At 38.3% G+C, this 24,679-nt stretch overlaps 1 protein-coding gene across 3 annotated transcripts in view; it reads right to left on the bottom strand.

Moving 5' to 3' along the window:
• UNC80 (unc-80 homolog, NALCN channel complex subunit) overlaps positions 1-24,679 on the bottom strand; it is a 223,804-nt gene that overhangs the window by 158,660 nt on the left and 40,465 nt on the right. For 2 of the 3 annotated variants that reach the window (XM_042953135.1, XM_042953134.1), the window contains exons 8-18: positions 21,994-22,255; positions 20,733-20,867; positions 18,558-18,774; positions 17,786-17,926; positions 16,507-16,775; positions 15,050-15,427; positions 10,122-10,268; positions 6,103-6,250; positions 3,886-4,034; positions 1,566-1,732; positions 715-813 (exon numbers count right to left, since the gene is read on the bottom strand). In XM_042953135.1, the coding sequence (XP_042809069.1) occupies positions 715-813; positions 1,566-1,732; positions 3,886-4,034; positions 6,103-6,250; positions 10,122-10,268; positions 15,050-15,427; positions 16,507-16,775; positions 17,786-17,926; positions 18,558-18,774; positions 20,733-20,867; positions 21,994-22,255 (2,112 nt within the window). The remainder of the gene's footprint in view (positions 1-714; positions 814-1,565; positions 1,733-3,885; positions 4,035-6,102; positions 6,251-10,121; positions 10,269-15,049; positions 15,428-16,506; positions 16,776-17,785; positions 17,927-18,557; positions 18,775-20,732; positions 20,868-21,993; positions 22,256-24,679) is intronic. The other variant, XM_042953136.1, reaches the window with a different exon arrangement.

Below are 24,679 nucleotides of genomic sequence, written 5' to 3'. Positions count from 1 at the left end.
AGATGCTTTTGACTTTGCCATTATAAAAAGTGGAGATAAACTGATTGATTTCAGAGAACATTGGAATGGATCTTGGGAGAAGACCAAGGTGAAATGGAGTACAGTCTATGTTTCAGCTAAATCTGGGCGCAAGAGAAGTTTATCTTACTTATTTTTGGAAAGGCTTCATTGAGCACATTGACAGCCATTAATACATTTAAATGAAAAAAGTTATAAGCGGGCATTTGGTTAAATGTCTGACTCTTGATATCGGCTGAGGCATGACATCAAGGTTTGTGGGTTCAAGCTCTATGTGCTGTCAGCACAGAGCCTACCTGGGATTCTTTCTCCCCCTCATTCTACCCCTCCACTGCTCTCACATGCTCTCTCTCTCTCAAAAATATATAAATAAACATTAAAAAAGTTATAAGTGATTTTAAGCAAGAAAGTAGATGTCATCCCCACCCCACCTGACAGGCACAGTATTTTTCATGATTTATCTGCAGGAGTGTGCAAGAAAAGCAGAAGTGGGATAGAGACTGGGAAAGGGAAACGCAGTTAAGGAAGCTTCCTGTAGGCCTGAGGCTGGTTATTTGTGATTTGGGTCTGTAGAGATTAGTGGCTTTGGGAATGAAAAGTAAAGGTCAGAAGCAAGGCAAAGTTCAAAGAAGATGATTTCTTGCAGCAGGAATTGCTCAGCCAACTGCACTAGAGACAAAAATCAATGCTACTTACTGCTCTGGAGTCTGTGAGGGGCGACCAGACATGAAGCTGCGACATTCCTCAGGGGCAGAGGACACCTGGCCTTTCTCCACAATGCTCCCCGCCTCTGACCTATGCAAATGGTGCATTCCACCAATCACAACAGAGCAGGACACCACTCCTCAATGCCTCATATACTTCACAAAGCTGAACACTCCCATATAGACAATGTGTATTGCTTTCAAACCCTGTCATCATGAGACTATATCGTATGAAACTTATATCCTACCATTTCATTCATGACCTAGAGCCTTATTGCCTAAGTATACCACCATCATCGCGAACAGAGTCATTAACTACAAACAAGATTGTAAATTTAGGAGTTTCTTTTAATCTTGATAAGTGGTGTATTTTATAGAATAGGCATACAATAAACATACATACCAGAAGGAAAAACAACAGAGGGCTGCTCAGCAATTCCTATTCTGCCATGTTTAAAATATTACTTACTGAACAGAAGGATACGGTATCAATAATTGCTTTTCCTCTCCGGACAAAAATGTAAATTTTCTTCGGAAAGGACTGACACACAGATAGCATTTCACCATATTAGTGAGAGCTGGGAATTAAAGATCAAGAGTATGCAAGCCTGAAATCAACTGAGCTTTGATTTATATAGAGGTAGGGTTTATTTGACAGTAAACACCTCCCTTTTCAAAGCTGCAGCTGGACTATCACCAGTGATGCCATTTATTCAAGATAGTTCCACCATGCCTGCACTAGTTATACACCACGCTATGAACCACATGGACAGTACAACAGAAGATTACATTCCAGGGACAGAAGGCAAACACTAATGTTTATATATAGCTCAAGCTTCCAACCTTTTACTGCCTGCAGTCTTAGATTCAGATTCATTCTCCTCCAGCTTTTTCCCTGGTGCCAACTTCTCAGCACTGTCAAGCAAAGCGCTGAGGGCCACTCTCCTGAAGACATTCCCATGAGCCTCTTTGATAAATTGGACCAGCTGACGGATATCACAATACAGCCCCTGTGTGGATGCAAGAAGGAAGGTTTGGGGAAAGTCGTGTGATTAAGTGGTTTTCACAGGAAGAGTGGGAGAAGCTAATTCCTTAGACTTAGGTCAGCATTGGAATCATAAAAGGAAGACAATTTACAACAATGAAACCGATGGTACACTATCTCTCCATTGTTCCTACAGCAACATTATCAAGAACTTTGCCTGTCATCCTTAGTACGATAAAGGATGGTTACCATGCTTCATATTCAGAAAGTTGGTTGTATCATTAGAAAGACATCAATTTATACTTTAAACCACTGGATTCCCAAGCTTTAATTTTCTCTCTTAATTGGGACTTCTGAAGAGATGCCTGCAAAAAAAAGGCAATCAGAAATTCGTTTAGACTAGGGATTTCAGTCCTTATTCAGCTTCTCCAATTTTTCTACATCACTGTGATAAAGTATGCTAAGTCATCTAGACACTTCTAACAGAGCCTGATATTCAAGGACAATTTATTTTGCTTGACATATTTAAAAAATGTGTATGTTGAAGTTCATTTGTACATGAACCTGACTATGAACTACAGGTGATGTAGGGCTATTAAAACCAGTACATTGATGAATCCATATTGAAAAATATATACAGGACCTTTTTCTTGAGATATTAAGCTTTTATCAGCATTTCCTCCTTTCTCTTCAAGAAGGTAGTTACTGTATTCTTTGCCTTAGGAAAGGTTCATGGCAAAGCAGAACACAGAAGCCTAAACAAAACCACTTAAACACTTACTTGATAGCTTTGGTTTAAAAACCTAAGGCCCAATGGGACAATCATGCCCATGACCCTTAAAACATCAGAAGGAGCAGTAACTGGGGAAAAGATGGAAAGGGTGTTTTTTCGGTTCTAGGGTCAGAAAGACCCTGTGCCTTCACTGTATACTTTGGTAGCTCTTCCATAAAAGGGACAGACCCCCAAAACCAGTGTTCTAAATTAACTAGAATGCCCAGCCCTAAGCATGCAGCAGAGAGCAGTATGTGAAATAACAGGTATGAATTGATGATTGAGACCCATGGAGCTCCCCAGGTCCTAGGTCCTATCAAAGACTTGGGATCTTTGCACCACTCTATGAAGTAAGGAAACCCAAGAATGACTGGGGTTCAACTTTCAGCCATTCTGAAATGAGAGTTCAAAGTCAAAACTAAGATGATTTAAAGAAAGTTAAGAAATACAGTTATTTCTTCTATACATGATTTTGCAAACTAAAATGTATAACAAGTACTCACACATATTATAATCAACTTGCCAAATTACTTCTTGCCATGACCAAATTAAATGCATGGATGGGGCCCATGTTTTTCTCAAGCTCCAAAAACTTTGCTGAGGTGGCTTTGACAGTCAGCAAAATTAAATTGCCTTAGGTTTGGGATTTTAGTTTGTTTACCCAAAGTGATGTGAATAGTTTCAATAGCTTAAAATGATTTCCTTGATTTAGGTAGATTAGCAGATAGTGTCAATATGTATAAATGGGCTGATTTCTACATAGAAGTCACAATATGTAACAGATTGGTAAGATAGAGAAATGTTCCTTTACTCCCCAGAGAGAAATGAATTCATCTAGTCATGTCAGATTCATCAGCCTTAATCTACTTCTCATACCCCAAACCACAATTAAGCACTAACTTGTTATAACCTGCTTCTCTCTCCATACTACTTGCGGCTTCAGTGGTTTAATTAACACAGTCATTTATGAGGAGTACCTGAAAAATTCAATAAAAGAAAACAAAACTAGTTCCAGCAGCATATTTAATTTTTAAAGTAAGTGTGGTTTCAAGAAAATGCTTGGTGTAGTATCATTTAATATTTCATGAGTTAATAAGCTGTGCTCCAGCCCCTCTTTCTTTTTACGGGTTCAAAGTACCTTGCAACTATCTCAGCAATCACCACAGAGCTGATGAGGTAGAAGAGGAAGATACGTCAATTTTCAAGTAGAATAATGAATAACAACGAGGAGAAATGTGTCATCGAGGCTCCACCATGAGCTACTGGTCACTTTGGGAAAACAGAGATTTTTAACTTTAAGGTGAAGACTTTTAGACTTTAACTTGTCTATCTCATGGCCATGACTGAGAACATTTCTTAGATCAGAGACCAAGAACTCCTGTGGGAAGAAGAGGTGAACTTCTCACCAGATTCTCAGGGCTGTGCAATTCATGTGTAGTTGAAGCGCAACGGGTGATAAGGGATTTAAACATGGCGCTGACGATGATGCCTTCCACGTTTTGGGCTGTGGATTTGTTGTCCACCGTGGTGAAGTTATTTCCAAACCCAGCCTTGTCTGGAATGCAAAGGCACTAATTCAAGGCAATGTTTTCATTAAGCTACACAGGTTAAAGAAGTAACGAAGTATTTGGCACCCAGGAATTAGTGAAGGGCTACACAAAATTCAGAAACGGACTAAAGATACACCTTGGAGACTTGGAGATAAACAACTCACAGACTTCCTCAGAGTCTTTACCATGATATAGTCCCTCGTGTTGTGGAATGTTTATATTGATAAGTCTTAGCAAAAAGGGAGAATCAACTGTTGACCCTAAGAAAGATGTTCAGACCTAGTTTTTAAATAGGTGATCACTTAAAAAATAAGAATCCCTCATTGAAGAGAGAATTTATTTGATTCAGCCCTTTTGGTGGTGAGGAATGCTGGCTTCCCAGTGGAAATTGTTCAGTCTTTCAGAAGTAAGTGAGGGGGGGCCAACCCCATGAGCTGGCCAGGGGGATGAAAAGGTGGGAAAGGGCCCTGAGGGGGATTCACACTAGCACTGGTAATAAAAAGGACACTGAGTCCTGCCACGAGCTGCATAGAACATCTAGCAGCTTCTTGCCTCCACAGACTTGCCATACCAAGAGGGAAAACCTACCACCTCTCTTACAGCCACTTCCTTATAACTCACTGAAATGTGAAATGCCAGTGAACTGAGGCCATCACCCTCCCATGGCACTTTATGCCACTTTTTAACATATCCAGGCAACATTTCTTAGGGGACACATTAGCTATTCTGGAGACTTGCCAGAAGATTCTTAATGACTGTGAACCATCTGTGGACTGTACAGTCAGGACTTATGTAGCCTTGACACTGATCAGATAGGGACCTATGTGTTTGGCTGGCTGATTCACTGGGAGCTACTTCTGTCTCTCAAGAGTCCCACGGGGGATTTGTCACTTTATTATAACCTCTCACTGTCTGTGCCAACTGGCCGGGGATTAGCCCTAGACTTTACATTATAGAAAGAAATCTCTCAGTCTCTGCTTGTAGTTTCTATCTCAAATGGCTTAAAAAAGAGAAAATAGTTTGTACTCAGGAATCTCTCTTCTCATTTAATTATTTTCTAAAATTTGTAATGTGCTCAGCTTAAAACAACTCTGATAATGTACATTGTTTTAGGGGCTCTATAGAGGAACAATATTGTTTTAAATGTGAACGCCAAACAATAAAGATAGGGAAACTGCTCCCAAATTCATCAAATAGATCTTCATTATAAATTAATTAACTATCACACATGTATTATATAAACCATAAACATCCACATGAAGAAGTTATTTCTTCCCAGGCTCTAATTAAAATGTGTATTTTACTCACCTCAGTCTTCATACATCACTTTCATTTCATTACTGTGTTTACACCCAAGTGGTATTGAAGGTGTTAGGTCTATTATGAGTGCAATTGATGTTCACTGGTCCCCCTATACCACAGGTTTCTACAGTGGAGTTTTCTCAAAACACCAAGTTCTAAAATGGTATGTGGGATTATCTATAGATCTATTTGCCTATTTAAAATATTTTAGTATATATGTGTATATGAGTATATCAAAATTATGTTACTACTATGTTTCTATATATCTTTTCTTTCCTGTTTTATCTCGTGAAAAAAAATTTTCAAGCACTCTGCCTGGCACATAGTAGGTAGTCATTTCATATTTGTTGAACTAATGAATATACTCCCTTGTTCCTTGATTTTGCCTCAGTGGTCATACAACAGAAAATTGTATGAGAAAGAGAGGAGTGCCATGAGTGATAGTGTATGGATTGAGGGGCTAATGGTGGGGACGCCACAGCTTTACAAAATGCCCTTTGCTGAGTTAAGTTCTCCTTAGAAACCCCTGAAAATGTGTCACCAAAGATAATGTGCAAGCTTCTCTTGCTTATACTCTATTACTCTCTCTCTCTCTCTCTCTCTCTCTCTCTCTCTCTCTCTCTCTCTCTCACACACACACACACACACACACACACACACACACACACCTTTTCCTCTAAAGTCTATCCCCACATATTCAGGGTACCTCAGAAACACTACCTGCTTCACCTCATAGTGATCTCTCCTGGAACATGGCACAGCTTTACTTACTGTCAGTGACTGGCTCCATACAAAATCCTAGCAAAGCATGCAAGAAGTCCACTACATTATTGAGAGAGTCCTTGTTCACATAGTCCCTCATGGTTTGTCGGAATTGCATCTTATCTAGCTTGTATAGCTTAGTGAGGCAGTTCTGGGCCTGTAATGAAGGAAGAAAAGTGAAGAAGTCACAGGTACCAGCTTAAGCTGGGGATACCATTAGTCTGAGACAGAAGCCTGCGGAAGGCAAAGGCTTCTGTCCATCCCTGCTGGCTGGTGCTGGCCAACCCTGCCAGCCCCCCTTGTCTGAGCAAGGAAGGGGCAGAGACTAAGCTGAGCAGTATGAGGGACTTTACTTTTAGAAGGGCTGCTCCAAGTAAAACCCAAGGCTAATGTCTAATGCTGGTGCCAGAGGAATTCAGTCTTTTTGCCAAGATCACGATTTTAAGATCTCAATGAAAAATGCTCCAAGTATAAAAATTAGGCAGGTTATAGAATTGGTAACCCAGGTTTAGAAAACCTCAAAGCTTTGTGCAGTGGGAGGAAGGGTGCCACTCCCATGTTCAGCTATTTTGGACTTAAGTAGATTTAATGGAGAGGGTGAGAGGGATATATGAAGTGGGTATCCAGTGTTCTCATATATGGCCAGGAAGGGAGGACCCTTCAAGCATGAAGGAGGCATAAAATAAAGGCACATCTAGTGTGTTTATGTGTCTGTATTTCAATGTGAAAGTTTGATATTTAAACAGAAATTGGCTTTATAGACATGACAACCAAGTGACCACTGGCTCGACCCTGCTACTCACAACTATATTTCAGACAATACAGTAAATGATTCTGCCATCTGGCAAAGAGAACGGGAATAACCTCTCCATCAGAGCAAGTAAAGTCACAGCCATTGGCTGCAGAAGGCCACAGACAGAATGCACTGATAGTATCGAGGGTCATTAGAAGCCTCCCAGCCTTGTCCTATCATGGAGAGAAAAATCACATTTGGGTGGTGCTTTGCTGTTTAAAACATGTTTCTTGCTTGTAACTGTATAACATTTGACTTTCACACCTCTGTGATTTGATGAGTATCCCCATATTACAGTGGAGGAAATTGAGGCTCACAGAAGTCAAGGACTTTGTCCAAGTTAACCACCTTAATTGAGGACGGAGAACTTTGGACAACGAGGCACAATCATGGAAGTAAGATTAGAGAAAGCAGTCCCTAAGAATTTAAACACATAAGATGGGCCCTTAACGGATTCCCAGAAGAAAATTTAAGTTACATCACTATTTTAACAAATCAAGGCCCAGAGAAAGCTTCTGGAAAAATTTGAGAGGGAAAGAAAGAGTATAAAAGGCTGAATTAGCAATAAACTTGGTATGACCTTGTGGTAATCTCTCTGGCTATATCACAAAGTCAGGTGGACTGGTAATTGTTTTCATTTTGCCTTTATTAGGTCCTAGAATATTGAGAAATTAGGTGTTTTTATTCCAGAGATATTGCTGTTTGCTGGTTCTCAGGCAAATTCATTTTTTCTTCTTATAAAATAAATGCTGCTTGCTGAAAAATTATGTTTTCAAAGCATTTACATAAAATATTTCCCTTATGAAGTAGTACTTAATTTTTACCCCATAAAAATATGTGAAGATCTTGATTGCAACACATATGAAGCACTTTAAAATCCTGGGTTGGAAAGCCCTGAAGCACAAATTATCCTGTCTTCTCTACAAAATACTCCAATGACAGCATAGTTTCAGATGTACTGTTTAGAGGCCATTAGAATGTCTAAATGAGTTCAATGAGAAGTTTAAGCAAGAATCAGGAATCAAAACCTTAAGTATTTTGATTTTGAATGAATATTCAAGAATCTCTTCTCCAAGAGATATAAAACTGCCAGAGTGAATTCCCTTTCAATATTTTGGGACAACCAATGAATGGTTAGTCTAAAAGACACATGCTGGAATTATTAGGCATTTTGATGAATATCATTATAGTAATTTTCTCTTTCTTTCTTTTTTTCTCTTTCTTTCTCTCTTTTTCTCTCTCTTTCTCTCTTTCTTTCTAAGAAGTATAGAAGCCCTTGGGCACCTGGGTGGCTCAGTCAGTTGAGCGTCCGACTTTCGCTCAGGTCATGATCTCACGGTTCATGAGTTCGAGTCCCGTGTCAGTCCCGTGTCTGACAGCTCAGAGCCTGGAGACTGCTTTGGATTTTGTGTCTCCCTCTCTCTCTGCCCCTCCCCTGCTCATGCTCTGTCTCTGTCTCTCTCAGAAATAAATAAATATTTAAAAAAATTTTTTTAAAGTATAGAGGCCCTGATCTGGTAGAAGTAAGAAATATTCTTAATATCTTAAAAGTTAAGCAACCTCTGAAAATTCAATGCTTTAGAAATTTGTAAAGACCTAGCTTCTTGAATTAATTAGACTTTCCCAGGGATAATTTCTCAGATTTGTATATCTTGGACAATGTGTTTGCTGAGCAAAATTAGGCAAATATAATCCCTATAATGAGTATTAAGCTGGGCTACAAGATAATGGAAGATTTGCCACGTAAGTCAGCAAAGCTGAGAAGGCAGGTAAAAAACTGTCTAGACATCCTGACAGGAAATGTTCAGGAGTCTCGGTGAGGGAAGCATGGTAGACTGAGCAGCAACAATGGTCTCTCAAGCGGCTTCTGATCCAACTATTCCTATTTTCTTCAAGTCTAGAAAGACAGGTTGTGGCATCAGAGCCAGTTTAGTACCTCCAAGTCAAGCATGACACTTACTATTTTTTAGTGTTTCGTTTCATGGAACTGGTCTTCTGTATGAGGAGTGCTAATGTTTTAGCCTTGAAGGCACTTATTCATACTGCGATAGAACTAAAAACCACACATTAAAAATCACTTATGCATGTGCAAAGATGGGGGCAATGTCAGCTTTCTATTGCCTTATTAATTATTATTTTGATTTTTAAATTTTGGACCTCAAAATCTAGATCTTGGTCAAAGTTGCCAAGTTTCATAATTTAGAAGTTAATTACTGTGAATATAATATAATAAGTTAATAGAAAACAACGTAATAGAACATAAAAGAAACAGACAAGGATGGATGAATGGATAGATAGGTGGATGACATATTAAGAAAGATACCCAGCATGCTAATACTGTGTGAACATTTCATGACAAAAACTAATACCAAGAAAAAATGGGCTGGCATTAGATTTTGACATGATCCTAAAACTCTGCCAAAATATGCCAAAGGGTTTCCTGGACTCAAATTTGCATAAAAGTCTTATTTTCTTATGGTATTTTCTTATGGTTTCAATTCAAACATATGCATGAGGCAAATGTCTCAGCTTGGACTTGCTATGGAGGTGGGTTATTGCTCAAGAGTCAAGGGAAAAGTCGCAATCAGCTGAGGCAAATGAAAATGAGCTGGAATAAGACCATGTTCCATGACAGCATTATGCTTTGCAAGCCCAAGCGCAGAGTTTCAAGTTTCACACAGTTCAAAGGGACATGATCTTAAATACTTAGGAGTCAAGGTTCATTCTGAAACAAAGCAGCCAGAACATGACTGGCTACTTTTATAGTCCTGTTTTGTCCCAATAAGGGCCATTTTCCCTATCTATATAAGAATAACAAACTAAATCCTAAACTTTGACCCCTTTCTTTAATATAAAATATGTTTCTATAGTACCCAGGCAGATGATTAAAAAGTCATTTGTCACAGACCATCAGAGACTTGCTAAATGCATTTATCTTTGCACAGGTCTTTCAGACTCTAATTCATACTTTCCAATGATACACCCTTTCACCAACTGGGAGTTGGCCTGCCCTAGGCAGAAGGCAGAAGTGTTTTCCCAATTAAGCTTTACCAGGCCTGGGTTTTAGAGGTCTTGAGATATGTTGTGGGAATCTTCCCAATCCAAATCAGCATTAATCACCTCTATGAAATATAATATTTTTCAGGGAACACTGACCCTCATTGTCAAAGGACTCATTCCTAAATTGGAGAGAGGGAAGAGGGAGAGGAAATGGAATCTACTTTAATTCTCTTACATTCTCTCGGAATACCTGGTGTCTCAGACGATCTCCAGAGAGCCCTCGATGTCCTTCTCCACAACCATAGGCACATCCCAAAGACTTCACTATTTTGATGAGCATGGTCAGAGCAAGCCTATGGTTGCTTACAGGTGTACTTTCATCCTAGCACCCACAAACAAGAAAAAAAGACATCTGTTCACCTACTCACTAAGCCCTTTTGGTACTGAGATTCCATTTTGTGGTTAAACCAAATTTTATACGTTTTATGGTGAGCATGTGCAACTTGAAAGACAGAATTGTCAAGAGCTCACCAAGCAAGTTAATCTTTGTAAAATTCAGAATATGATTTAAGAGAAAGGAAAATGTCTGTGCATTTTGATCACCCTCTAGTGCTAAAGGATATGAATGTAGACCTCTTGATTAGAAAACATGCTTTCTGTATCCTTGGCAGACTATCAGAACCACCTAGAGAGAGACAAAGGGGACTATCAGTGATAAAGACAAAAAGATTTTCCCAGAAGCTACCCTCTTCAGCAGGCTTCTGATAGTACCACCAGGCAAGGATTCTTATTAAATTTCTGGAACTGATCAAAGTCTGGAGCTTTGAGATCACATGGCAACTTCTGGCATTTTTAAGGGATTTTCCAAAATAATATGTTCACTATATTGTAATACTCATGCCTAAGCAAAGTGAGAATACAAAATTTGTCAACATTCAGCTTGTTTCTTCCTTCAAAGGTAAATAGGAAGCCCTCCTGAGGTGAATAATAACTGTCATCATCCTCTCTTTTGCCCATTTAATTCCTGTTGTTAGTGGAGCACATAGCTTCTAGAAAAAATGGACTTCTGTGGATTATTTCCAAAAAGCCCTAAGGTTTCTAATAGTTGTCCTTTCTATTTCATCAATTTACTGTGCAGAACAAAGGAAATAATGGATAATGGATAAGCATTGCTCTGTAAATTATGAAGGGCTTTTCTGATTGTGGATCAGACTGGTATGTAAACGCTGGGGTCACACGTTGAAAGTACTCAAATGTGGGTAGGATGTGAAAGAGGTGGAGTTATCTGGACATCATATTCCATAATTTGGGTAGGGTAGACTCTCCTTCCCTAAAGTTATGCAGTTGGTCTTCTTTTTCAATCTACAGGCTCAGGTAGTGGATGTGGTACTGAGATGCCCTCTGCAGGAATGAATATTTATTCTCTGAGCCTGTTAATGGCTGACAGCTCTCCACTGAGCTCTTCTCCAGACATTGCTCTTAGCTAAAGAGAGTTGCCTCGCTTAAGCTCTTCCTGGTAGCAGCCTGCTTCTAATGGCTGGTCAAAGGCATAATGAAGGTGGGTGGGTGGATGAGGGTGTATAAAGGTGGGCTCCCTTACTCCATCTGGAGATTACTTTGGAGAGCTGTCCTTGCTTAGAGTTTCCTGTGTGATGGGCTGAGTTCTCTGTTACAACTATATTACAGTTCAGCTTTTCCCTCTACCTCATCCTGCTTATTTCACAGTTCATAGATGTTGATCCTGCGAAGACATCCCAGGAAACTTCCCGTACACACATCTCTATATCTTAGTGTGTTTCCTGGGAATTCTATAGATCAAGTGGTTGCAAATGGAAGACTTGGACTTATCAGTAAACATTTATTTACATAATATATATATTATACATATTATACATACGTATATTATACATATGTATGTATGTATGTATGTATGTATGTATGTGTGTGTATATATATATATATATATATATATATATATATATATATATATATATGACATTCAGAAATGTTTTAGTTTCGCTTCAGATCTTAGCTCCATAACCTTGGGCCAGCTACTTAACCACTCTGAGCCCTACAAAATGGGAATCATAATAATACCTATATCATACAGCTGTGAGGCTAACATGAGTCAAAATATGTAAGACACACAATAATAGCACAAAAATGTTTATCATTTGTAGGTGTGGGATACTGCTTTCCTCTGAGACAACTTTGTGCAAATTAGAAAAGGCATTCCTCTGGGTAAATGAATCAGAAAAAGATGAGCCCTTTTAGTAGATACAGCCCTTGAGTGAAGAGCTCAGTGAGCAGAGCTTACACTGGATTTTAGTCCCTCTTGGCCTCAGAAAAGTTCACCCTGGGTAGGGCCTGATTTGGAAGATTGGTTTACATACATTTTTAGATTACTATATGTTCCTTAAAAAAAAATCTCTAGCTCCAAAAGCTCTTTTTAAGTATCTATTCAGGTTTGATTTTCTTTGGACCTTCAGATGTCCTTAGGATTTAGATTCCTCTTATAGCAGACATTCAGAAAGATGTTTCAAGCTATAGGCAGAATTCAGGACAGATACATTTCAGGCTCTCAGTATTAGTAGCAAATATAGAAATAGAAATTAGATCTTCCTTTCTGAATTAATCAATTCCCCATGTTTCTGGTATTACTAGGGTACAAGACTAGATAAATTCTGATTTCACCAAAAATAACAGGGATTTGGGGAAGAACAGACCTCTGTGAATCACAAATATATGCACTTGACCTATAATTAAGTTTTATTTTATACATTCTTTCTACTATAAAGAATATTATTTTGCATAACCACAAAACACTGATATTTTGGTGGCTGTTTGAGCCCACATAATCTAACTTCAAAAAATCCCATTTAATCAAGAGTGATAACTTAAGTTGAAATAATATTTATATTATTTAGTATCTAGTATAATAACTAGATTTAAATTGGCAAGAGAATTTCAGGTCTATAATAAGAAATCAGATGAAGATACTAATTGGATATAATTTTAGAAGTAAAAACAAAAATATAATACTAATAATGAAATTCAGAAATTCTTAGGATACATAACAAAGCCTTCTTCAATTTAGTTGGACTATCTAAGCTTTACTAATAAAAGTCTATCAAAATTTCACAACTCCCTTTTATTGTTTTCTATTTTCCCTTGAATATTGTAATGAACATAACACCATCTGTTATCTCTTTGAGTACCAGCTTAGATTGATAGGTAAAACATATAAGTTTAGTAAAAGTAAGATATGAGGATCTTTGGATTGTCCTCAGTGATGTATGAGTAGGTAAGAAACTGAGAACCTTAAGTACTGGAAGATGCTATTAGAATTGGAAAACACATATTTATGATTAGGGTAGAAGAAGAAAACCTTAAAGAAATGATTCAGGAACCCAAATATTGGGAAAGAATATTTGGATCAGAGACCCAGAATATTGGGAATATAGGAGTAGATAATGAGATGCAGAAACACACATGATAAATACACATTAAAAATGTATCAAGTAGGATTAGAAAGAGATGGAGAAGAAAGTGTAAAAGAGGAAGGAGCACGGCAACACCTTTTCAGATGTAAAAACCTGACACACTGTAAGAAAAAAAACGGACAATTCATAGTTTAGATAATGTGTAGATGGTAGAACTCCGAACAATGTCATCTTACACCTGTAAACACAACCTGCTATGTACATCGTGGCCTGTTAGAGATTCAAATGTCTTGTTGATTTCAACTTGTTAACAGCATTTCCCGACAAAAACCTCATACTGGAATCAGTGTAAGTTATGTGATTTTAAGCTATGGTAATTCTTATTTAAAACCCAAATTAAAGGAGAAAACTAATTCTTGGCATTAAGTGCAGAGATCTTAAAGGAGGTATTGCCAGAGCAAAGGGAATTAAATTCAGGGATAATCAATAATAAGAAAGCTAAAAACGTAAGATGTAAAACATGAGAGTACCAAGGCTAGTCTTTCAAACCAACACCAACAAACCAACCAATTAACTGAACAAAATTCTTCCCTTTCTTTCTCAACCATGATGGAAATTGGCTGCCCCAAAATGTGTTCCTTAGATCAGGAGAAGAAACACCATCATGAGGAAAGATGATACTGCTTGTGTTTCCCCCAAATTCATATGTTGAAACCCTGTCTCCCAATAGGATGGTATTTGATTATGGCCTTCGGGAGGTAATTAGGATTAGATGTGGACATCATGAGAGTGGGACCCTGGTCTGATAAGTGCCCTTAATTTTTTTTTTATTTAAAAAAAACTTTTGATAGAGAGAGAGAGAGAGAGAGAGCACTTGAGCAGGGGAGAGGGGCAGAGAGAAAGAGAGAGAGAGAGAGAGAGAGAGAGAGAGAGAGAGAGAGAGAGAGAGAGAATCCCAAGCAGGCTCCATGCTCAGCACAGAGTCTGACACAGGGCTCAATCCTACAACCCTGGAATCATGACCTGAGCTGAAATGAAGTTGGCCACTCAACTGCCTGAACCATCTAGGCACCCCAAGATCAGTGCCCTATAAAAAGAGACAACAGAGGAGTCACTCTCTCTCCCTCTCTGTGGGTGGTGTGTGTGTGTGTGTGTGTGAAAGAGAGAGAGAGAGAATACAGTAAAAAGGGGCTATGAGAGCACATAACAAGACAGCAACCACCTACAATCCAAGAAAAAAGCTTCAGAAACCTTGTTAGCACCTTCATCTTGGAGTTCCTAGCCTCCAGAAGTATGAGAAGTAAACTTCTTTTGTTTAATCTGCCCAATCTGTGATATTTTGCTATGGTAGTCTGAGAAGAAAACATTGCTCAATTAGGTCAGACCCTGAAAAACTAGAAAGAGACAATCGTTGGTGGCAGACTGAGAATTATGGTAATGTAGATACTCTCTTGCAGAAATGACATGACCAGGGAATTAGCTCTAACACTGCTTGAATTGGTCTTTGAATTGACAATACAGTTTTTGAACTGAGAATAGAGTTTCATGTAACTGTTTCTACTAATGCCTGGTGAAAACTCAATGAAGAGATTTCTAGTTTTAGTGACTTTCTTGTTTTAGTGACTAATTGTGATTGAGTCAACTAATTGCTGGCAAGCAGGCACTGGAAAGAAATTAGGGGCAACATTTCATGAGAACACAGAAGGTGGTTCATTCATACCTTCTCTTGATTCTTCTCATTCTTCTCATAAGGTCCACCTCCACCTCCTCCACCTCCTCCTCCATCACCTCCATCACCTCCATCACCTCTTCCACCTCCACCTCCTCCTTCTTCTCCTCCACCATCTCCAGCTCCACTAACCGAAGGGCCCCCGAATCCACAGGGTGAACTTCCAGATACTCCTTTGAACTGGAAAGTTCCCTCACTTGCTCTTTTTTCCATAGCCTCATTTTCCTTGTTTTCACTCTTCTTTCTGTTCTTTTCTACACAAGGCACCACACCAAGCTGAAGCAAGCATTCCACAATGTTTAGTGCCACATCACAGATACGAGAACTGATGTCATGGTTAAGGACAAGATAAACAGCCTTCAGAACAACCTGGGGGGAAGACAAAGATAAACAGAGGATGGTTAATTTACATGAGCTACCTACACCTTCGTACACAGATTTGGTTATTCTGTTTAATCATTTCCTTTAGGCTGTTCTAAGCACTTAAGCATAAATAATTCAGTTAATTCTCAGATGTTCCTATCTACATTGTATTGGGAACTTGTGTACGTTTTTAACGTAAAGTACAAGTCACCCAAAGAATTAAAAATGTCCGTGTGAAAAAAATGTCTGTATTATCTCACATTAAGTATTCCAAAACTTGCCATCATACAGACAGTTAATAGGGGTACTTAAAAACAGTGATTAATGGGGTAGACATTTTTTGTCCAAATGGAAACTTGCTCAACTGATTTTTTACACCAAAGTGCTTTAATCCTCTGCCTTTCACTTTATGTCAATAGTGGATAAAGAACAACACTTTCCATATCTCCATAATAGGGGAACATTTATGTATTCACAATTGTATCATTATTTACACTTCAATTTTAAATGCAAAATATTTGCATGTTTAAATTATGTCCTTTCATTGATTTTAATATTGTAAATTATTTGCTGATCCAGTTCCCTAATGTGAAATAAAACATTTTGTGAAATATAATTGTAAAATATAACAACCCTTTCATTTGGTAATAACTATAATCAAGACAGGCATTCCTGAGAATGCAAGTTTAAATCTTTTAATGGACTTCTATTCATTTTCCCTTGCTATGTGGGAGGTTTGGAATCATGTTGCTTATATAATAAAATAAACTGAGAACTTTTTATAAAGGACTTAGCACACACACACTTATGTATATTTATATATACATATTCAGGATTCGCTAATTCTTTTGGATTATAAAAATCTTCTGAGATCAGATCACACCTAATGTAATTCTTAGAAAAAAAGGGGAAAGATACATCTATGATGGTTGACATATTTGTGAAATTTTGTATATGGGTAGCTTTTTCATTTTAAGATTCAACATTTCTAAGAATCTATATACCCATTTTACCCAGCATTATAAAAACTGGATCAAAGAGCCATTATCTTCCAAGCTTTGGTAAGAAAAATTCTTTCTTCTTACAGAAAGATCAAGCATGCCATTCTTGTGGACAAAGTTATTGGTCCCATCGATATGTTCCGTGTCCTCTAAGTAGCTGTAGTTTATGCAGGAGTCTGTGAGGCTTCGAGGCAGGTTTGCACATGCCAAGGGTTCATGTGGCATCTCTGGGATAGGCACCTGGTTGCAGAGCTTCCTCATATGCTCACTGAAAAAGTCTGCATAGCCTACGTTGAATGATGCCAATGTGGTATTGAAGGTTGCAACCGTAATAGTGGAGATCTGGGATTGCACTAATAAAAAGAAAGCAATGTCTTAGTTTTCCCCATATTAACTTGCCACACTATCATGTCAGACAGTTATATTATCATGACAACAATCGCAGCTGATGCTTTTGTAGATATTTGACTTATAGTCTCAAAGCTATTCTCAATTCTCATGGAATTGCCTCAAGTGTTAAGGCCATGTAATATCTGAATGAAGGTTATAGAAAATATGACTTCCAACTGGCTTCCTTAAGACTCAGGCTAGAATTTAACTTTTGTTTAACAGGTGGATTTTGCCCACTATTAAATGGCAGATCCTACTGATAAAGTTAAACTAGTTGAGTTGAAGTATTTCTCCCCAAGTTTGTGGCTGGTAAAATATTTGGTTTTATCTAGCATATTTAAGCAACAAATAAGAAGGATTTTTTTTTTGTTTTGCTTACAAGTAATAGAACATAAATTTGTGGTGGTAACTAACTGGTATCATCAAATACTTGAAATATACTCCTGGGAAAAGAGAGCTCAAATTATGCTCATAGGTTAAGAGTACGGATTAAGAACCCATTTTAGATTCCACCCAGACACACATGTTTTCTCCACACAAAGCACATAAGGCACTTATTTAAAATCGTAGCTGTCTGAGGAAGGAATCGGTGGCCCTGGAAGGAAGTGACTTTCTTCACATTGAAAGTGGACAAGTCCTTTAGAGGGACATCATACAGGGTGTCCAAGTAATGCATATAATTGTCTTCCAAGTCTCTTCTAGCCCTGTGGGTCTATGACCTTTTGAAAACAAATTTGCATGGCTTGCTTTCCCTCTGAGACGCATGGTGTTTGCAGTATGCCATCAAGTAGCTTTGTTACTAAGGAAATCCTAACAACGGCTCACTAGTAAATTACCAAGCAATGTAATACATGAATGCAAATTTTCAAAAAGTGTAAGGAACCAGATTACAATGAAAATGAAACATGGAGTAAAAACAGGAAACAGGAAAAGGAACCTGAACTCCCGCCTGCAGGTGCGCCTTCCGACCCACCTTCCTTGACAGTGTTTTCTCCATGGCTGTTGGAGTGATCTGGCTGGTCACTCACCAGGGTGTGATGGGAGTGTGAGTGCCTGGCACTCAGGCTCTCCATCTCCGTGGCTGCATCCGAACTGCCCCGCCGGGTAAATTTCCCTGAGATGGACAAGAGCACCACAAGAGGGTTTGAAAATGGAAGATTCTCTGCCAAGATGTTGTTTTACCAAAGGATGGCAGTGAGAGTAAAGGGACATTGGGAAGTGTATGAGGCACAGTCAGATAGTAGGAATGAAACTAGTCCTGGGGATAGTCAGGGTCAAGATGATTGATGAAGCTGCCTGTCATAAGATCAGCCCCAATCTAAGCCAAACGTCAGAAACCATATGTGGAGTTCCAGCTAGCTTCTGGTTCCTGATTTTGAGCTGGCTTTCTGAATATGTCATTCAGAAAGAAAAAAGAATCTTTCTTTTCTTTACATTTCCCTTTTCTAATATCCAAATTAAAGTCTGCCTTTGGATTCACAATGAAGTTAATGCACAAGACCCTTTAAGGCCATATTTCCACATCTAGAGTATGTAAGAAATAGGGCCATTACCTAATTATACAGGGTTTTTCCATATTTAATTAAATTACCTGCATTCCTTTGGTACTAGGAAGCTAGCATCTGGGCCCACATTTCTTGACTAAACTGTTCAAGAAAGATGCAGATTTGCCCGGGAGCCCTAGATCCAGATTTCTAAACAGGTCACTCAAGCTCTGCCCTACTTTGGAAAGTCCTTGTGGTCACCTAAAATGGTGGTTTGCCAGCCTCCTTTTTCAATGCCTCGCCTATCTTCTCCAAGCCCAGGGAAACTTCCGAAGGAGAACGTGCTTCGGGTGGGGAACACATCCAAGTGGTCTTCGTGAAGCAGGAATGGCACTCCCATTCTTCGAGGCCTCCTCTTTCCTGTGTGGTGGAATGGGATGGAGCCTTTCCTCTCTCGGTCTTCTTTACGGCTCTTGAACTATGAGGATGAGAGGTTAAGGGTTAGGCACAGGGCAAAGGAAAAGTGATAGTTGGCTTCCCAAAGGGCTCTACAATCTACAGTAAATCACAGGAATGTTCCAGGAAGAAGAGACTCAGAAAGTCACTGAGTATCATCCGATAGAGATGGGTGACATTTCCACAATGCATTGAAAGAGTGAAAGAAACAAAGCAAAAGACAACATATCCCTTGCATCTTTCTGCTTGGTTGGCTTGTTCCTGGACCAGCAGCATCAGGATCAACTGGGAAACTGTTATAAGTACAAATTCTCAGGTTCATACTACATCAGAAACATAGAAGATAAGACCTAGTGATGTGGGTTTTGATAAGCCTTGTAGGTAATTATGATACATGCTAAAATTTGAGGACCACTGACGTAGAGTATAGGATCCCTAAGTCACCACTTAGATCAGCCAGTATTTTCTGTTCCATTTTTCAGGATTGAGATCAACGGTTCTGGCCAGACAACTTCAAATGTGTGCCACTGTTCATAAGGAGAGTTAAAAAAGACACACAGCATGAATTGGTATAAACCCATTATTCCTACCAAACAACTTTAAAACCCAGTATAAATAAGAGTTCAGAATTCTTGGGAAGCATTTAAAATATACCAATGTCTGGGCCTAACCTTCAGCAATTATGACCTAATTGGCTTGAGTTCAGGCCTGGGCACATGAATTTTTAATGGCTCCCCAGAGATTCTCATGTGCAGTCAGTACTGAAAACTTATTCCCCTGATGATCAAATGTTTTTAGAAAAACTATAGCCATTGCCTATTATTGTATTAACAATGAAGTAGACATGACTGCTTGCTTAGCAACACTCTGAGCTTATAGATAAGTTAATAATAAATGTTCCATCTTCCATGAACACAATTGAGCTGATTATTTTGAAAATTGGAAAATAAAGCTACTGCACATACATTATTCTATATATATTATTTTCTATCTCATTAGCTCCATATACTTAAAAAAAGAGAGGTGGAAGGATGGATTCATAAGAGCATGAACTATTTAGCTTGAAGACCTAGTTTTGAGTTTGGACTCAAGCTTTCATGGACTACCAAAATTTCTAAGGCTCGGTTCCTTCCTTTCTTTTTTGAGAATAGTCAACATTTATTGAATACTTACAAAGTGCCAGGCACAGTAAGGACCTTAATGTGAATTATCTTACTTAATCCTCATAACCTTTTGAGGTAAGTATATTATATATCCAAATTTCAAATGAAGAAACTGATGCACAGTATCACACAGGTTGACAGTGGCAGAGTGAGAATTTGAACTCTCATTAGCTAACTCCCAAGTGCACACTCGTCCTTTAATTTCTCATCTTTAGAATTCTGGTGGATGGTTAAAAAATGCTTATTGAATGGAAACCTATGCTATGACTTATAACAAGTTGTGAAGGTAGAAAATCTAGTGATCTGCTGTAAGGATTTGCTACTTTATTAAGAGTTTGGTTTGTTTGTTGTCTTTAAAATGGAGATGACTTCAAGAATAAATGTTCCAGGATGATTAAATCACTCTGAGAACTTCAGTAAGACTCAGTTTCTTAGGTGCAAAATGTGATAAATGAGGATCTCATTGGAATAAATGAGAACCAGTTATATAAAATGCTTGATGAAATGAGATGAATCATAGAAACCTAAGTTGCCATCATGGCTACCACGACTACCTCCACCACCACACTACTAAAAGCCCTCTGTACATGTCATCAGGATTAAGCTTGGTAGCATTTAGAATGGCAAACATTCCTAAACACAGAGGGGCTTACACAAGGTCATGCTGTAAGCCATGTTATAACTGGGGGCTGACCTCTCTTCTCAAGGTTCCGTTCCCAGCCCACCTTATTCTGCAGCATGATCAGAAGTACCTCATGTCATGCTGATTTGTATTTCAATCACCAAAATATCAAAGAGCATAAGTGATTTGACTCACCTTCTTAAAAATGTTCATGCCAAGATCTGAAGAAAGATCTGGAACTGCAGATCTACGTAAATTAGTCAACGAAACCTTAGAAAATGCCTCAGGGCTAAGAGATTTTTCCTCTTCATTACACTTCATGGTGAGATCCTTAACAGAAAATAAAGGTAGACTTCATGATCAGGGTTTAGGGCTTTAAATCCAAAGACTTTTCTTATTGACAAGAAAATTGACATTTTCTATGTCCTATTTTTATGAGGGGTAAGCCTTCTGTTTTGATATCTATGAAGTATTTAACTTGTGTGTCCAGACTTTTAGAATCCATATCCTGCTACTGAGGAGAAACATCATATATTTTGTAACTTCTGTTTGGAGTTTTCAACGGTGAGACATGAGGATCCAGATTCAGGAAAGCTAAGAAAATAGGGAGGAGACAGGTATCTCATTTTTATTTATTAAAAAAAGTTTTTCTGTTTAATGATTCACCAAAGGAGATTTTTACTTTGAGCGGAGTCATCTACTACTAAAATGGAGTATCTCCCCCTTTATACTCTTAGATTGTTCATGTTTATTTTCAGAATATGTAGACTTTTTCAGACATAGCCAATTCATATTTAAGTAAACCAAACAACTGGAACACACTGCAAATTACACCTTTTTTTCTCTACATATTCAACATACATGGTATCAATGAGAAAGAGGGAAAGAAAAAGTGTTCAAGTTGCTATTAACACATTTATTTACCAAAAAGTGATTTTCAGGGGGATGTCATCAAATCGGCATACAGTTTATTTTTTTCAAACATCTATAATGAAGAGCAAGACTATATATCGAAAAGCAATATTTCTAATTATGATGTTGAGGCGCTGAAAAATTCTGAGCTATGCAAAAAGTTAAACCATTTTCCACATAACGCGAATGTCACATTTCATGATACCAGTAATTAACAGTTATATGTGAGAGCAATCTATTAACTAGTACTTCAGGTAGATGAAAGGCCCAATTTCCCATTATTCTGGATCATCAGAGTCTTAACTCTAGATTAGTGTGTACAAGAGGCATTTAGATACCACTTTTTTTGAACAGTAAATTCGATACTAAAAAGAAGCAAAAGGGTCTAGTAAAAGATAGAAGGGAAAGGACAATTTCATTAGAGTAAGCCACCAAAAATATAGTCAGCACTGGAATAAATAAGAGATGGATGCATGGAAGAAAAAGAGAATCTGTTATGGCCAAAATTGGTGATTCAAAAGACAATGGACTGAGTTTCTCTTACTTGGGTTTTGTGGGTGTTCACTAGTGAGGGAGCTGCTGCCACCATCGAGCTGCTCCTGGGTCTGGGCAGGAGAGGAATATCTGGTTCTGGGGGCTTTTCTGGCTTCTCTTCCAACATGTGCCGCAGCCTTTGTAGATAATACATCAGAGACCACTGAGTACCTTCCTCAGACCAATGAGGCTGGAGTAGGCAGCGAAGAACAGCAACGTCAAAGTAGGTGGCATAGCGGGACCTTTGGCATGGAGGTATCACGAGAGAGGCTCTGTTTCCAAGGACAGAAAGAAGACGATTATATTGGAAGCCAAACATTCCAAGGGGTGACACAACATGGCTTATAGGTCTGCTTTTCTCATTTGTTTCCTTATTTATTCACTTAACTTTTGTCTGGTTTGCTCTAATATCCTCCCAACTAGTCTTACTAATTTCACTTTTGCTAGATACTTCTGGAAGTAGAGAGGTTAAAAAGAGTTTTGAAAGATAGGTTGGAATTAGCTAGGCAAAGTTGAGGATGAGGCAGGAGGGCAGATCAACATTTCAGTCAGGGGGAACAATGCCTACAAAAGTATAGAGCTAAAAAAAGAATCATGAGTTTTGGGTAGGTGGAGGAGAATAAGTAATTGGTATAGTTGGTGAGTTATTTGGGTGATGGGCAATGAGGAGAGTCTATAGAAAGAGATGAGATTCAGATTGAGGATTATACTATGCTATCAGGTTTTTTTTTCCTTTATAGAAATGGGAATATTTGTGTACTTTATTGGGCTATTTTAATATCAATTGTGATAATAGTATGTAAAAAAACAAGAAAACTGCAAAGTACTAAACAAACAAAAGTTATGCTATGAAGAAAATTTTCAAAATTTTGAAATCATTTTGAAAGTTATAAAGCTATATGTTCATATAAATAGCAAAACTAATTTTTAAAAATCTCAAGGTTCTGAAATTCTGTTATTCAATTTAAACACATGCGATAGTCATGATTTAGTGTTCAATTTAATTACGCTATAAGGTAAGTTTATTTAATTACTCAGTAGAATACATCATCTTAGGTATCTTAGGGGATGTGAAGATAAGTAAGTTTAACTTCTTAGTCTTGAGGAACAGATGGTCCAGTGAATGGCAGACAATAAATGATAAATTATAAACTTAGAAATTCTGGAATCCAAAATGGAACCTTAAAACTAAAATGTAAACTTAACCCCCAAGCACAGTTTCTTCCTGAGTTAGGTGATGCAAAAGGGGAATTTTTGTACCCTGCTACAAACTAGCACGGGTGTGTAGTGTAGCACTACTCACACATGAAGAGCTTCAGCAAAAAATGTAGCCACTGAGAAGTGAGGAGAAATTTTCCTAAACTTCCCAGACTTATATTTTTGAACTAAAGGTTATGGCTCATTATTGGTTCAAGAAATTAATTCAAAAGTATATGACTACTCTTGAAATGTTAACTAGAATAAAAACTATTAGAATGCAGCAAATGGAATAAGGATTTGTATGTTTAGCAAAACTTGTTTCACTTCACACATTGTCATTAGTCTTGACATAAAATGGATTTCTTACCATGAATTGTAGTAAAAAGTTCAAATATACAAACCCAGACAAGGTCTGGTGCCCTGGGGGACAGTTTCATAGTCTTTGCACTTCCCGAAAGGACACATCGCTCTTGGCTGTTTTTACTTTCATTAGTAGCATTGTCTGGTGTGTTGAGGGACAACTGCCTACATACACAGTGGTTTTGAATGTCAATGGTGTCTTGTAGTCTAATCTTGAGTATTTTGATTGATAAGTAGCAAACTAAATATGAGTTAAAACTCAACCACAATAAGGTACTACAATACTAATTATTTAACTGAGTTGGCAGTCATATAAAGAGAAGCTTTCTACAATCAGCTAAGTTCCCATATATGTTATGTTAGAGTTCATCCTTTTTCTAGGGAGCTGGAATACTCTTTGAGCATCAACTGCATGTCAGCTTTCAATCCATTGGAAAGCGCCATAGATTCTCCTTCCAACCACTTCTCATCAGCTCCACAGACACCAACATCTTACATTAGGCTTATTGTAATTACTTCCTACTAGTCTCATTGCTTCTTCTCTAGTTCCTCCTCTCCTCTCCTCAAACCCTTCCAATAGATCTTCAAATCATCCTTAAAATAAAATGCAAATTTCTTATAGTAGTCAACATGGCATGCATAATCTGTCTGTGTGTATGAATCCAACCTCATTATCATGATTGCCCTGCTGTACCAATTATTTATTTGCTGCCTCTTTGCTCCAAATTCATCTTTTTTTCTTGCTCTGTGAAAATGGATCTGGCCCTTTAAATATTTTCCCATTGATTTCTGGCATGACCTTTGGCTTTGCCAGTAGAGGAAATAGAAAAGCTGCTGCAGGAAGAAAGAATTTTGCTTTCTAGCCCTGGTGTACTTTCTCAGCACATTCCTTCAATGTGTGTACAGCTTATCCAGTACCAGTCTCCTGTAATGTTTGTGGGTTGTCTAGTGCTAAGCTCCTTCAGTGGCACATGACTCCTGCAGCATGGGTATTTTTTCTAGCACCAAGCTTCTATAGCACTCATACCTTTTCCTTTGCTCGGCTCCTATAGTGTCCAATAGCCAGTAGCACCCAGCGGCCAACAGCAACCACGGCACTTCCCTTAAGAAGTTCTGTAGCAGAATGCCTCTACTAA

This window comes from Panthera leo, chromosome C1 (genome assembly GCF_018350215.1).
Source record: "Panthera leo isolate Ple1 chromosome C1, P.leo_Ple1_pat1.1, whole genome shotgun sequence".
Lineage (NCBI taxonomy): Eukaryota > Metazoa > Chordata > Mammalia > Carnivora > Felidae > Panthera > Panthera leo.
This window is presented reverse-complemented; position numbering and strand designations above follow the sequence as displayed.